The sequence below is a fragment of the Echeneis naucrates genome, chromosome 11 (assembly GCF_900963305.1).
Source record: "Echeneis naucrates chromosome 11, fEcheNa1.1, whole genome shotgun sequence".
Lineage (NCBI taxonomy): Eukaryota > Metazoa > Chordata > Actinopteri > Carangiformes > Echeneidae > Echeneis > Echeneis naucrates.
The window spans coordinates 5,645,348-5,658,006 of NC_042521.1; the positions used below are offsets into that span (position 1 = coordinate 5,645,348).

Sequence of the window (12,659 nt, forward strand, 5' to 3'; positions counted from 1 at the left end):
GGTCCGATTGGCTCCAGAGAGCTGCCTGTGCTGTGTGTGTTTTTGTGTGTGTCTGTGTGGTGGCTGCCAGCCCTCTGACTTAGCTTTGTATCAGAGGTCAGCTTCAATTTCATGTGATGTTCATGTCTGCCAGCATAACCTGATTATATCACAGACAGAGAGCACTCATGTTTAGCTTTGGTCCATATGCAATATGAATAAATGTCCTTTGTTAGTTAGAAAGGAATAGACGGAAGAGTAAACAGTGCTTCCTCTTGCTCGGGTTAGCTTGCATTAATGAGCTCAACTGGCTTGACAGTTTGTCTCAAAGGATTCTGTGTACGTGTGCTTTGTGTGTTCTTGTTCATTTTGGTGGTCTGATAAATATGTTTCATTTTCCCAACAGTGGAACAAATTATGGAAATGGAAGCTTTTTATGGATGTATATCAAAAAAGGTGGAGCGTTTTACTGAGTACCATAAAACCCAATGTCTAATTTTTACAGTTACTTAAGGTTGCGTAATAACCCATTTGCTCACCAACTCCTTTCTTTTTCTTCTAAAAGCCCTTTTGGTGAATATGGACCTTGATGCAGCTCCGATTTCTGGCGTTATCAGTGCAACACAGTTTCAGCTTTTCTTTGGTACCTGTACTTTTCATGTTGCATGATACCAACTCAACACAGTGATACTGAGATTTTCCCATCTTTCTTACAATTATCTCATAACTTTGATATTGATACTTGAGTTAATTTACTTATAAAGCATCAATAATATATCTGAGTGGTATGAAACATCCTTCCTTTAGACTTAACAAGTGGTTGCTCAAAAAAGGTTTATGGGTTTCCAGCCATGACTGATATGAGCAGTTTTGCTAATCTCTGTAATGTATTGGTTGATAAGCAATCACAATTTACTCTTCAAAAATGTCAAAAGGGTGCTTGTTGACTGGGAAGTATGCAGTTTCAGACCTTGGTCACAAATCATTATCAGATTTTGTGTGTTCATGGCGACACATTAATCAAACTGTTGACTCTTTGGGAGCCACTTTTGGAGTTTTCCACCAAATTTACTTAAATTAATGGCTTTTCTCCTAATGGCCATTTAGAAATCCCCCAGTTTTGTGGTTGTGTGAATTTCTTTGTACAAAAGGAAACACGCATAATATTGAAAAGCAACAAATGATCCTATCCAACCCTTCATAAAATTGAACACTGTGGTTAAAAAAAAGAGGCAGCATAAAAACACAAGCCACACTTAAGATGTGAAATGAAATGATAAATCCTGATTATTTGAATAACACTGAGAAAAAAAATGTGTCGGGATGCAGATCACTAAGAATCTATTTCTAACAAGCATTGCAAACAATTTTGAGCTCCATCTCCCTCAGAAGTACAACACGCAACCCTGATAAATAGCAGAATAATTGGGCAGGCTCTGTGCTTTCTTCAGTAAATTCCTTTGCATGAATTTCTATGCCTCTTAACCCCATCAGAAAAGCTCAGTGGTTGAAAAATAGCTCTGTGTACTGATGCAGGGAGACAGATGTGCTACCAAAGTGCGTGTGGAGGACAAGTGTTAGTGAAGCTATACAATATTAATGAATACAACATTTCCAGCCTGATAAACAACCCAGATTCATTAGCCCCGAGAGAAGCTTATTCCCCACCAGTGAGAAGCAGCTTTGTCTTCAGACTTTTGTGATGCATTTAGACTGATCGGTGAGTCACACACCTATCAGAGTAAGAAATGTTCTGTGTCTGAGGGAACACAGGGCAGAACTTTTGTTGTTTGAAGAGTTTTAGAAGTTGCCTTCTTTGGCTCTGTCATCTTGGAGCAGATGGTAGTATGAATTAGTTGTTGTCTGTTGTCAAGACTGAAATGATGCCACTAGAATTAATAAGTTACGTTGTGTGAGAAGGTTGAATATTGTATGAAATGTTAAATTCATGATTGCTTCTGTCAGGCAGTTAATGAAGTTTCTGTTTTATGTTGGAGAACATTGTCTATGTAAATTCATGTAGCTGTAGTAAAGTGAGGGAGGGGGGCTTTTAAGGCCAATGTAACTGTTATGTTAAAGTAAATCATCACTGTTGTCCACCAGGTGATGACCCAAGCAGAAGGCCAACAGAAGAACTTGGTCCAGACAATCGACTCGCTGCCCACCAAAGGCCCCCTCTCCTGCCTGGACCAGGACCTGCTGCTGCTCAAAGCCACGTCGGCCGCCACACTCAGCTGCCTGGGAGAGTGCCTGAACATCCTCCAACAGACCCAGAGCCACAGCCAGGCGGCACCACAGTCCCAGACCTCCCAACGCAACCACGCCACCCACGGAGCCCCCTCCGGTGAGTCCACCCTGGGCCCCATTCCAGTGCTGCTACTGGAGCCCCCAACCCCTCCATCTCCCCCACCCCCTTTGTCTTTCCAGTCCCCACCTCCAGAGCACAGCATCAGTGGCAAGGCCCAGTTGGGGCAGCTGGACTGTGGCTCTTGTCCCTGCCTGATGGGTACCATGAACTTCAGTGTTTGTAGTAAATGTTGTTGAATGTTGCATTTGTGTTGAATTGTTCGTTTTATTTTTGCACAATTTCCATTTTTGTCTGGATTTTGTAGTTGTTCCTGTTGTTCTGTGTGGTTTCCCATACATTATTGTGTCTCTTCAGTGTCATCAGATGCATCGAAATGCACATAGTTCCTCAAAATGGTAGTGCCAAATATAAGCATGAATGCGAAGTGTGTTGGACTGAATTTATTATTAATATTGTTTACAAAATCTTTGAAAGCATTTCAGACTGTCCTACGTGCATGCCAGAAAAAAATCTGGATTTTTGTATGAATGAGTAATCTAAATATAATCACAATGACTATGCACTTCTAAATCTCCTCAAAAGATTAAGTCTTTGCCAAAGGAATCCACACTGGTGCCTCAAATGTCAGACCTCTGCCATGTTTAGCCCTCTCTGTGCCAGATCTCAAAGAATCCAATAAAGTTGTTATAATTTAAACCATTTGAAGCCTGAGGGTGGTTCTATTGGCATAACAACGAGAATTAGGATTAGGAAACCGTTCCTAAATGTGGACGGTCAACCCCAAATACATAAGAAAATGTGAATCCAACAGTGTTTAATCCATTCATAGCACTGAGGTTACGATAAAACAGCCAGAAAAGGTGTAAAATGGTATTCCACTGTAACAAAAACCAAGTGATGACTGTCTATGGGCTTGTAAGGTGGCTCTGAAGTTGAATAGTTTGCTTTGTGAAAGATAGATGTAATCAGTTTGGATTGATGGTAGCTGCAATGGATTTTGCCCATAGAGATGTTTCAATACTTGAGGCAGGATCATCATCTCTGCTGTTGATCGATCCATCTCACCGGAAGATCCGTTTGGTAGCTGTTCAGAAACAGCCGTGCAAACACAAATGTTCAAAATGAACGTGTACTGAATGATACTGAACACAAACAAATGCCTGCTGTAAGCACTGTTACAGAAATTATGCAAGGCAATGCTGTAAAGCTTGTTTGGGAAAGTTCTTCTTTTTCTCTAAACTATGTTTTTAATAGGTTTCATAAGGACAGTAGCAGATACAAAAGGTCCAAAAAAAGGCAGTCTAAAAGTTTGTTCAGCAGAAAGCAAGATCAATTTCAGAGCTAAAGATTTTCATGCTGTATTGATTTCCCCTGAACAGTCTGTAATGGCAGAACTCCTGAGCTGTTTTTTTATTTTTATTTATTTTTTTTTCCCTCTTTGGCCTCTTTGTGTAGCTCCCCAGGATAAGTGTGCATGTGTCTTCCGTTTACGCTGCCCTTTTCGAAGTACAACTATTTCTCTTGCCTCTTGTATTTTCCTTCTACTCTTTGTGTTCATGCAACCTCTTAAATTAACCTTGTGATCACATTGTCAGAGACAGGAGCTCAAACATCTGCAAGGAACATCACTTGGTTTGGACACCTGATTCAGAAACATCAGAGACACCTCCAGTAGAGGTATTACAGCGATATCCAACTTGGAGGACACTATGGACATCCTAAAGGGATGAAATATTCCTAAATCTATCCTGAGCCCACCTTTGTACCCCAGGAGGAGCTGTAGGAAGGCATGAGGGAAGAGGTCCACCTTGCTTAACTTCCTGCCGCCATGACCCAAACTCAGATAAGCAGTGAGAAATGGATGGTTTGACATGTCTTTGTTATGATGTCTTGGTTCCCTTGGGAATCCATTGTTTCTGTAATCCTCCCAAGGAGCAAGCTACAAATATTTCAGAGCCATCTTTTAAGCCCTACAGGTGCATGCTTTCAAAGTTCAGGTGCCAAGAAGATGTGGTCCACCTCCATTTAGGACCTTTTTGAAAGTCTTTTGGGATCTGGTTTTGAGTGGGTGCTGGATCCCCTCCAGAATCTGCTGTCCTCACAGTTTGTTGGTCTTCTTTTTGCGCCAGCAGTCACCCTCCCCTGTACCTGTTCGTCAGATAGGGGGTGGTGTGGAGTGGGACCACCGGGCCGCAAGTACAAATCTCTTTCCTTCCGTTGCCTGGCTGATAAGTCCTGCGGGGGTCAAGCTGTTCCCCATTTCCGGCATGTACCCTCCACACCTCAGTGAGGCATTTTGGTTTGGATGCTCGGTTTTGCGGGGTGATGGGTAGCGTGACTCACCCGCATGGGCAGCATCCAGATTTGCTGCAGCTGATTTAAAAAAAAAAAAAAAAAAAAGGGAGAGCGAGCTGGTTGGGTTCGTTGATTTGAATTGTTTTGTTATGCCAACACAGGAAGGCTTTGCCACTGCATGGGCAAAAAAAAAAAACAAAACTCTTTGGTGGAGAGCTGAGCATGAGGTTGGACTGAGTTTGGCTGGCACGTTTTCTCCCTCCAGGCTCCCGTTGCTATAAAATCAGAGCAGCTTGTTTGTGTCAGCGCTAATGATGCCAAAGAACATAAAGGATTTTTGTAAACCCCAACCAAAAACCTGCCAGTCACAAACCAGACAGCATATTATCAGCTGATGTCACAAATGATATTGTGTTTCTCCCTCCGGCTCTTTTTGAATTTCCCCTTTCCTTCCCCCTGTCACTACCACAAGAGGCTTGAAGTCCACGCACAGAGCATTTTCCTTTAAAGGAATGAAAATTCATAAAGGAAATTTACTTTGCAAAGTAGTCCCCTTGCAGCTTAACATAAAAAAAAAAAAAAGACTTGATGCACCATAAACACTGGGATGATGAGTGAATAGCATGTTTTATTTTAGGCCAAGAAGAACATGCAGGTTCAGAGCACAATGTGAAAGCACCACAAAATCTTGACTTGATGTCACAATCCAGAAATGGAAGGTGGAGCCATTGGGAAAAGTCCACTGCATGAATGTTCCTCTCTCCTGTTTGATCTGACAGCCTTTTGATTCGCCTGCATGCCTTCATCCAATGGCCCAAACGTCTGCCCCTGCTCACCGAGTGTTTTCTACTTCTGGTGCTTCATTGTGACATCTGGAAAAAAAATACATACTTACATATATCCGTCATTCATTTTGCTTGTTAAACGGAAACTTGTCATGACATTGCGCACACACACACGCAACTATTTCCTGAAATGTTTGCTCGAAATGAACTCTCAGAAGCACATTTACCTCCAAATGTCAACAGAATAACCTTTTCGAGAAGTGCTTCAAATTAAATTTTCACTGTATTTACAATCCGCTCTAACCTCAATCGCTTTAGCGCAGATTGACCCCTACTCGTGTGTCTGCTGCTCCAGTCGTCTGATGTTGTTTGGAAAGGTTCACTAACAGTTTCCCAGGTTCCTGTCAGTCAAATTCTCAGTTGACCAAAGCTGAGGCCTGGCCTGAGGGCTATGTCAGCGCATTTTGTCGAGACGGTCTTGCCTCAGGCTGACCAGCATGACGGCTTGTGTCAGCACAGCCGACTTCTCTCTAATGGATATCAAAGATCAGCCTCCTGGTGCATTAGACATTTTACCCAATTTGATTGTTGGGATTGAAGTGGAGAAGGGCCTCTGCTGCTGCTCCATTAACAGCACTGAAATGGGATCTGCTCCTGCTGCTCCGGTGATGTTGGCTCATAAAGTATTCAGACCCATAGGTTTCTGCACATTTAATTGTGTTGTAGATGTCATTTCTAAATTGATAGATTACCATTTTACACTCAATAACTCATAATTAAATTGTGAAAACATAATTTAAGAATTTAATTCACGATCCAGACTGTTTGCTCAGGCATGCCAATCGTGGTCTGGTGCTTCTTGTTTGCTTTACTTATCCTTGGATGTGTGTCTAGACATTAATTGAAGTCTGTGGCAAATTTAAGTTTAGTAAGGCACACAATGATATATAAAAGGTCATGCAATTTACGATACAGATATCACTTTGTGCTGAGACGTAGATCAGAGAAAGGGTTTTACACCACTTCTAAAAGTGAGAGTGCTGCTACAATGACTGTTTGGAAATAGAGGAAGTTTGGAACCGCTACAAATTTGATGTCCGATCAAACTTTGTGAGTGGGCAAAGGAGTGAGATAATCAAAGACTTGATGACCATCTCAGCAGCCCTCCATCGATCCAGGTCCTTGTGCCTGGAGTAAAAGCAGTTTGCCAAACAGCTTTTAAAGTACTGTAAAAGAGCTTGAGGGGCAAGATTCTCTCCAGTGATAGAATAAAAATTGAACACATTCGGCACAACTCCAAGTTTTTAATCGATTTAGCGAAGATTCTATCAATTCGCGAACTTAAGCTGAAATGGAAACTTAAAGGTTGTTTTTTTTTTTTTTTTAATGAGTAGCAGTTGCAGATCTCATTTTCTTAAATGGAGTTTATGTGATGACTTTGTTCATACCAGAGAATTTAAACATCGCACCCCCCCCCCCCACAAAAAAACAAAAAAATTAAATAAAATAAAACAGACAGAGGTGGTGACTGAAATTGCTGTTTCTGAGACTGTGGTTTGTGCTGAAGAGCTTTCTTAGTTTATGAAACAGTATGCCAGTCAAGAGTTTATCACCAAGGTGCCAAAAGTGCCTCGGTAATTTTGCACTTGCCTGTGCAGCTGTAATAACTGGAAACAGCTGCACTTGTTTCAAGGTTTATTAAACGGATTGAACATTGTGTTGCTTTTGTATTAGAGTTGAAAACAAATGATCAGAATGTAACAGATGAGAATATCGTACAGAATAAATATAAAGCAGACAGATATCCTGGTTTCTCACTCCTGTCATTTACACCCTCAGTTTAACACCAACGTATGAGCTCTTTAACACTGAATGTCAGAAGTAAATAGGATCACAAGTGTGTTGGAGACTTGAATTCTGCTCACCCAAAATCAGACCATATTGTAACAAATCCCAAATATCTCACTGCTGCTGTTGCTAACTAAAAGTGGGTACATGCTCTGACCCTGCCTGTTCATTTTTTCAGATGGTGTTCCTGTGTGGACTGTACCAAAGTCACCCTCAGGGGAGCAGTTGAAGAATGGAGGTCTGACGCCTCTACAATCAGCCGAGCCCTCCCCGGCTCTCAGGATAAGGGGTCTGTCCCATGGTGCTGAGGTGAGATTGTCAGTTATCGCCTCAACCTTTAGCTCGTCTCCTGTTTTTTTGGGTTTTGAGGTTGGAGATGTGACTTTAGTGTTTAAAGTGTTCCACTCTTCAGACTCGTGACAGGGCTGCACGTGATGGCGTTTCTGTCCATGGTTGCAGGTGCATGCATTAAGACTGTGGTGTGTAAGATGCAGATGTTTTTGACTGCAGTTCTATGAAGTTATAGTGCACCAACTCTGGGAGACAGAGAGGTCCATGATAGGACTTCAGCTGGAATCAGACTGGGGTCATTTATACGATCTATGTTAACTATGAGTCTGAGAGCATTTCATCTGACAAATACACGGCAGATATCTGCCTGTCATGCATTATTAGCTGAGTAATTTGTATATTGATGTCCTGCTGTATATTCCAGACATCCATCGAACACTTCGGTTTAACTTTTTGGAGACAAAGTTGCATTGCTGTCAGATAACAGCAGGTACCTTCATGGTTCAGTAAAATTCTCTTTGAAGTTGGTAATTAATTTTTTTTTTTTTTTTGATGAAAGTAACAGTGTGGTGCTTTATTTAAATCTCTAAGATGTAGTTTTGTTAACTTAGCTGCCATTAAACCTGCGGCCTCCTTTTTATATAATTCATCCCAGAGAACAAACAAAGATAAACAAAAAGGGCATTAACCATTTTCTTGCATTAAAACGCTTACAGATTCGCTCCTGACTGTGATGGATTAGTTTTCTTTTCAAGGCTCTAAAAGTTAATTTTCTTGCTGTTGTGAAGTGAATTGAAAGTAAATGGCGACTCCAGAGATAGGAAATGGAAGGAAATAAATCATTCATTGCAAATGCTAAACCTCTTTGTGGCAGCAGACTCAGAAACGAATCTGACGTAGTGACGTTAAGACGGAGAGGATTTCTCTCGCAGTGTCTTCATTTTTCTCGCCCAGCAAGCGAAGCAGTCATTACCTCTGAAAGTTTTAACGCAGCTGCAGTCAGATAAGTGGGTCACACAGTCCATGATTTCCTGCCTGCTGCAGTGAGGATCTGTCTGCCTGTGTAGACCAGGTGACTCTGACGTACGTAGAAGAGAGGATGAACAAAACATCGCTGCCTTTCTTTCTGTCCGAAATGCCAAAATGGAAAGCAGACAAATTAATGATCTAGTTAAAATGCTGATTATTAACTACAAAAAACAGACTCCACCCTGAAGGAAACGTTTAGCATTTGTTTTAATATCTCAGAAGCACTTAACACACTCCTACATAACTGAAACCTATGATAATATTATGATAAAGGGCATAATGCCGCTGAAGGCCGGGGATCTGTCTGCACTTTGGATTTGGACTTTGCCTGGTTTATTTGGCTCATTCCCAGTGACACTTTCCTGTCACCTGTGTCTACAGCAGATCTTGCTGAGGTTGCTGAGACACATGCAGTTATCTAAACCAAGAGCTGTAAATGTTTCACCCTCTTAGTTTCATGCTTTCAGCACAGAGTCAATTATTTTGCGATAAACCCAAGAGGCCTCAGATTATTATCCTGTAGACTGCAGCACATATTGTAAAGTAAATTAAGACTTGTATGAGGATTTTTAGGATAATTTACACAAACTTAAAAACTAATTTACGCAATTAGAATTTTTTACTTCATGTTTTACAGCATAGTTCTTCTTTTTTCCTTCTTTAGAAACAAAATAAATGGTGCTATGAGTGCATTTACAAGCAGTAAAGTATCCTGATTTCAAAAACCAGGGGACAGGGCTTATCCAGGTTTTAAAGTAGCCACTCCAGAAGTATCAGTGAAATCACAACAAATCCCAAACAGATGACTCTTATGATGTTCGTGTTGATATGAATATGAAGCAGATTTGTCAGATTATTTTCCTAACAAACCTTTCGTGAAAGCTCCCTCATCACATTTGACCAGCTGGAACAGGTAAATGCTTTTTTTGCTTGAAATGAATTTTCTGATGATGAACTGAATGATTAATCAGCTATTATGTAATTAGTTCAGCTCCAGCCTGCTTCCACAACGTCTGATATCGGCGTTTTTGAAAAACGGAGGTCATTTCTGAAACAACTGCCTTACACGTCTGCACAGCAATGCTCGTTTCTGCCTTCCTGTTATTCAGACAAAACAGAGTAATGGAAACATCAGCTATGAATAACAAGATGAAGATTAATGGGGCTGGAGTCCTCTCAGCACCATGTACTGCCACATCTGCTCATAATACCCTCTTTGTCAAATGTTAAACTCATGTCATTACCTGTCGTAAGTCTGTCTTGTTAAATGCTAATGAAACAGTCTGTTAAACACTTTTTACTCAAAACAACGTATGGGAGGGAAATTATACCCTTGACGTGATCAGGGAATTAGCTCCGGCCACCCCAGTCTAATCCTGAATCATAGATTTATAATCTGTCATGTTAATAATCATTTTCCATCGGACATCACAGCTTTGTGGTGTCAGCTCATTTTCAGATAATTGTCAAGCTGTTCAACATACTTCATGGTGCGCAACTTACAGAAAAGGGAGGGCAGCTCGTAGTGGTGATTTGCCACCTTTCAAGACATTTCAGACAGCATTATGGCAGTTATGATTCAGAGGGGGGGCTCAGCCTGCCATCTGTACTGACATTCCTCCCTCTGCAGTACGTTTCTGCCAGCTACTATGTTATTAGGCCACTGTGCTCCACTACTGGGTCAGGCCAAGTCATAGCTGTCATAAAGCAAGTGAAAGACACTGAGAAAAATTAGAGAGAGAGAGAGAGAGAAGGAAGGAAAACTGCACGAACAATGTTTGTTTTAACCAACAAACATTTGGCTTGTATCCAGAATATGACCCCAGGCGTGAATCCATCTTTGCACAAGATGTTAACCAGCAGAAAGTCAATATTTTATGTTACCATGAGGGGAAATTACAAGGTAGAGGACGGTGAAAGGTTGTCCTCTCAGGGATGAATCCACAGTACGGTTTGTCACCCTCTGAATAAATCATTAAATGATACAAATTTTGCAGACTCAGCACGAAAGTGCATAATTTAAATATCAAAGTACTGAATGAGCAAAAATACAACTGTAGACTAATCTTCAACCGTTGCATTTTGTGTCCACTGTCACATTACTCTGGCTTTCAGTGCAAAATCAAACGTTCAAAACATTTTCCTGACCTGACTGTCGTATTTAAGATGTTAACTGGCATCTCCATTTAGAAATTATACAGCAAAAAACTGACTAATGAAAGACAAAATATTTTAAAGGGGAAATGCAGCTATCTCATTTTCAATGTCAAATCTAAGTTTTAAAACATTTCTATATTGCTGGAGACCGTCACACATAATGATATTCATCACTCTCCACCGGGCCTGTCTGTCAGCTCTGCCCTGCAGCTTGAACTGGATTTCATTAGACGATCTGGCTGTTGTTTAAAGACGAACAGCAGACAGAAAGAGGAGATGCACTACAGGCACTTTACTGCAACATGACACTGATGTTTATTCATCTTTTATCCAGACAAGGCAGCCATCATCCATCTGAACCAGTCAGAGTGATTGAAGACCTGTAATGAAGGCGATGGAGGGCTTGAGGGTGGAAAGAGGTTTTATTTTTTGGAGCTGATTGTCTTTATTGATAAAGCCAATATTTGAATGATAGAGAGCGGGATACTGTTTTATGTGACGTATACGGTTTGGCACTGAGATGGTTATTTTGCCATCTTGTGGCAGTTAAACACACTGCAGAGAGAATTGACTGCAAAATGCTTTGAGCCACTGAATCATGTTATTAACTAACGTATTTTTTAGTATGCAGCTGGCTAGCGAGAGACAACACGCCTATACATTTAAGGGAAATTCATGTTTTCACTGAAATCTTCTTGAGTAACTGCACTCTCAGTATTTGTAGCTCAGGTGTCACTGTGACATCCCGCCTGAAGTGATGGCACAGTAAAACTCAAGGTCAGTTCTCGATCTGGTCTTGGTCATTTGCCAGTTTAGCATTTTCCATATAATTCCATGAGCACTCCTGAGAGCGAGGAAGAAAACACATTACCCCAGAATAATGAAGGTTTGCTGGTTGAATTATGTAGCAGTGCAGCAGCATTTGATATTCAGTCCTAGTGCGCAGCCGACAAGAGGTCGCTGGGTGCACAGTGGGGGGAAAACAGAGGAAAAAATGCTGCTGCTTGCAAAAACAAGGTGGTTGTATCGACGAGCAGACCCCAACAACCCCCCTCAAACACACGTCCTCACATTTTTACTTTAGATAAGATTTTCATTTCCTGGACAAACAATAAATCCATCAAAGCTTTATTTTCAGAATTCAAAGATGCTAGAAAAAAATGCCTCTGTTTCTAAGTCAAGTCAATTTTATTGATAGAATCTGAAGTCACCTATTTTGCTCTGAAGAATTTATGTGACACCGCCATCCCTGAAAACAATCCTGGAAAAGAGGGAATAAACTCAAAGGAGTGCAGCAGAGAAAGTCTGTCCTCCAGGGTGAGCAGAGAACAGATATGTACAGGAAGTCATGTCATTTCTTCATGGACACAGAAATTCAAAAGCTCTTACTCCCTTTTTTAAATGTCCTTTTCCTGCCCTGGCCTGTTGTGTTATTTCCCAGTAGAGGGCAGCAGTCCACTGCTGATTCAGGGCGTTATTCTGGTTCACCCTCTGAGCCGGCACATCACAGCAGCTTATGTATTTATACAGTTCCAGGTTTAGAAATTCTCAGACACGCAAAAGAATAATAAACTGAAATTACCTTAAGAATGTTTTCAGGTCACCGATGAGATTTTTAGCTAAACAATGTTGAAACTGTGCTGTTCTGGTGTGGAAACAACAAACAGTGGTAAGTCTGTGGGGGAAATATCAACCCCTGAGTCAGTCTCATCTCTCTAATCCATTCTTTATTGAATCTCCGGCTTTAGTTTGGGAAACTGAATCCGACAGCTGCCTGTAGAAACTACCTCCTCGTCTGATCTCTTGGAAGAGACACCACTACTATAGATTTATTTTTAAACGAAAACTCTTCACTGATTGCCACAGCAGCAGGAATGCACCGCCGCTGATTCCCTCTCGCTTTAATCCAAACCTTTTATAATCTGTGTAAACCAGAGGCAGATAATCAGGTCAATACGGCATTCCTG

General features: G+C 41.2%; 1 protein-coding gene across 1 annotated transcript in view; it reads left to right on the forward strand.

Moving 5' to 3' along the window:
- Positions 1 to 12,659, forward strand: part of osbpl10a (oxysterol binding protein-like 10a) — a 48,598-nt gene that overhangs the window by 23,910 nt on the left and 12,029 nt on the right. The window contains exons 6-7 of the mRNA XM_029514858.1: positions 2,083 to 2,323; positions 7,394 to 7,524. Of these exons, the coding sequence (XP_029370718.1) occupies positions 2,083 to 2,323; positions 7,394 to 7,524 (372 nt within the window). The remainder of the gene's footprint in view (positions 1 to 2,082; positions 2,324 to 7,393; positions 7,525 to 12,659) is intronic.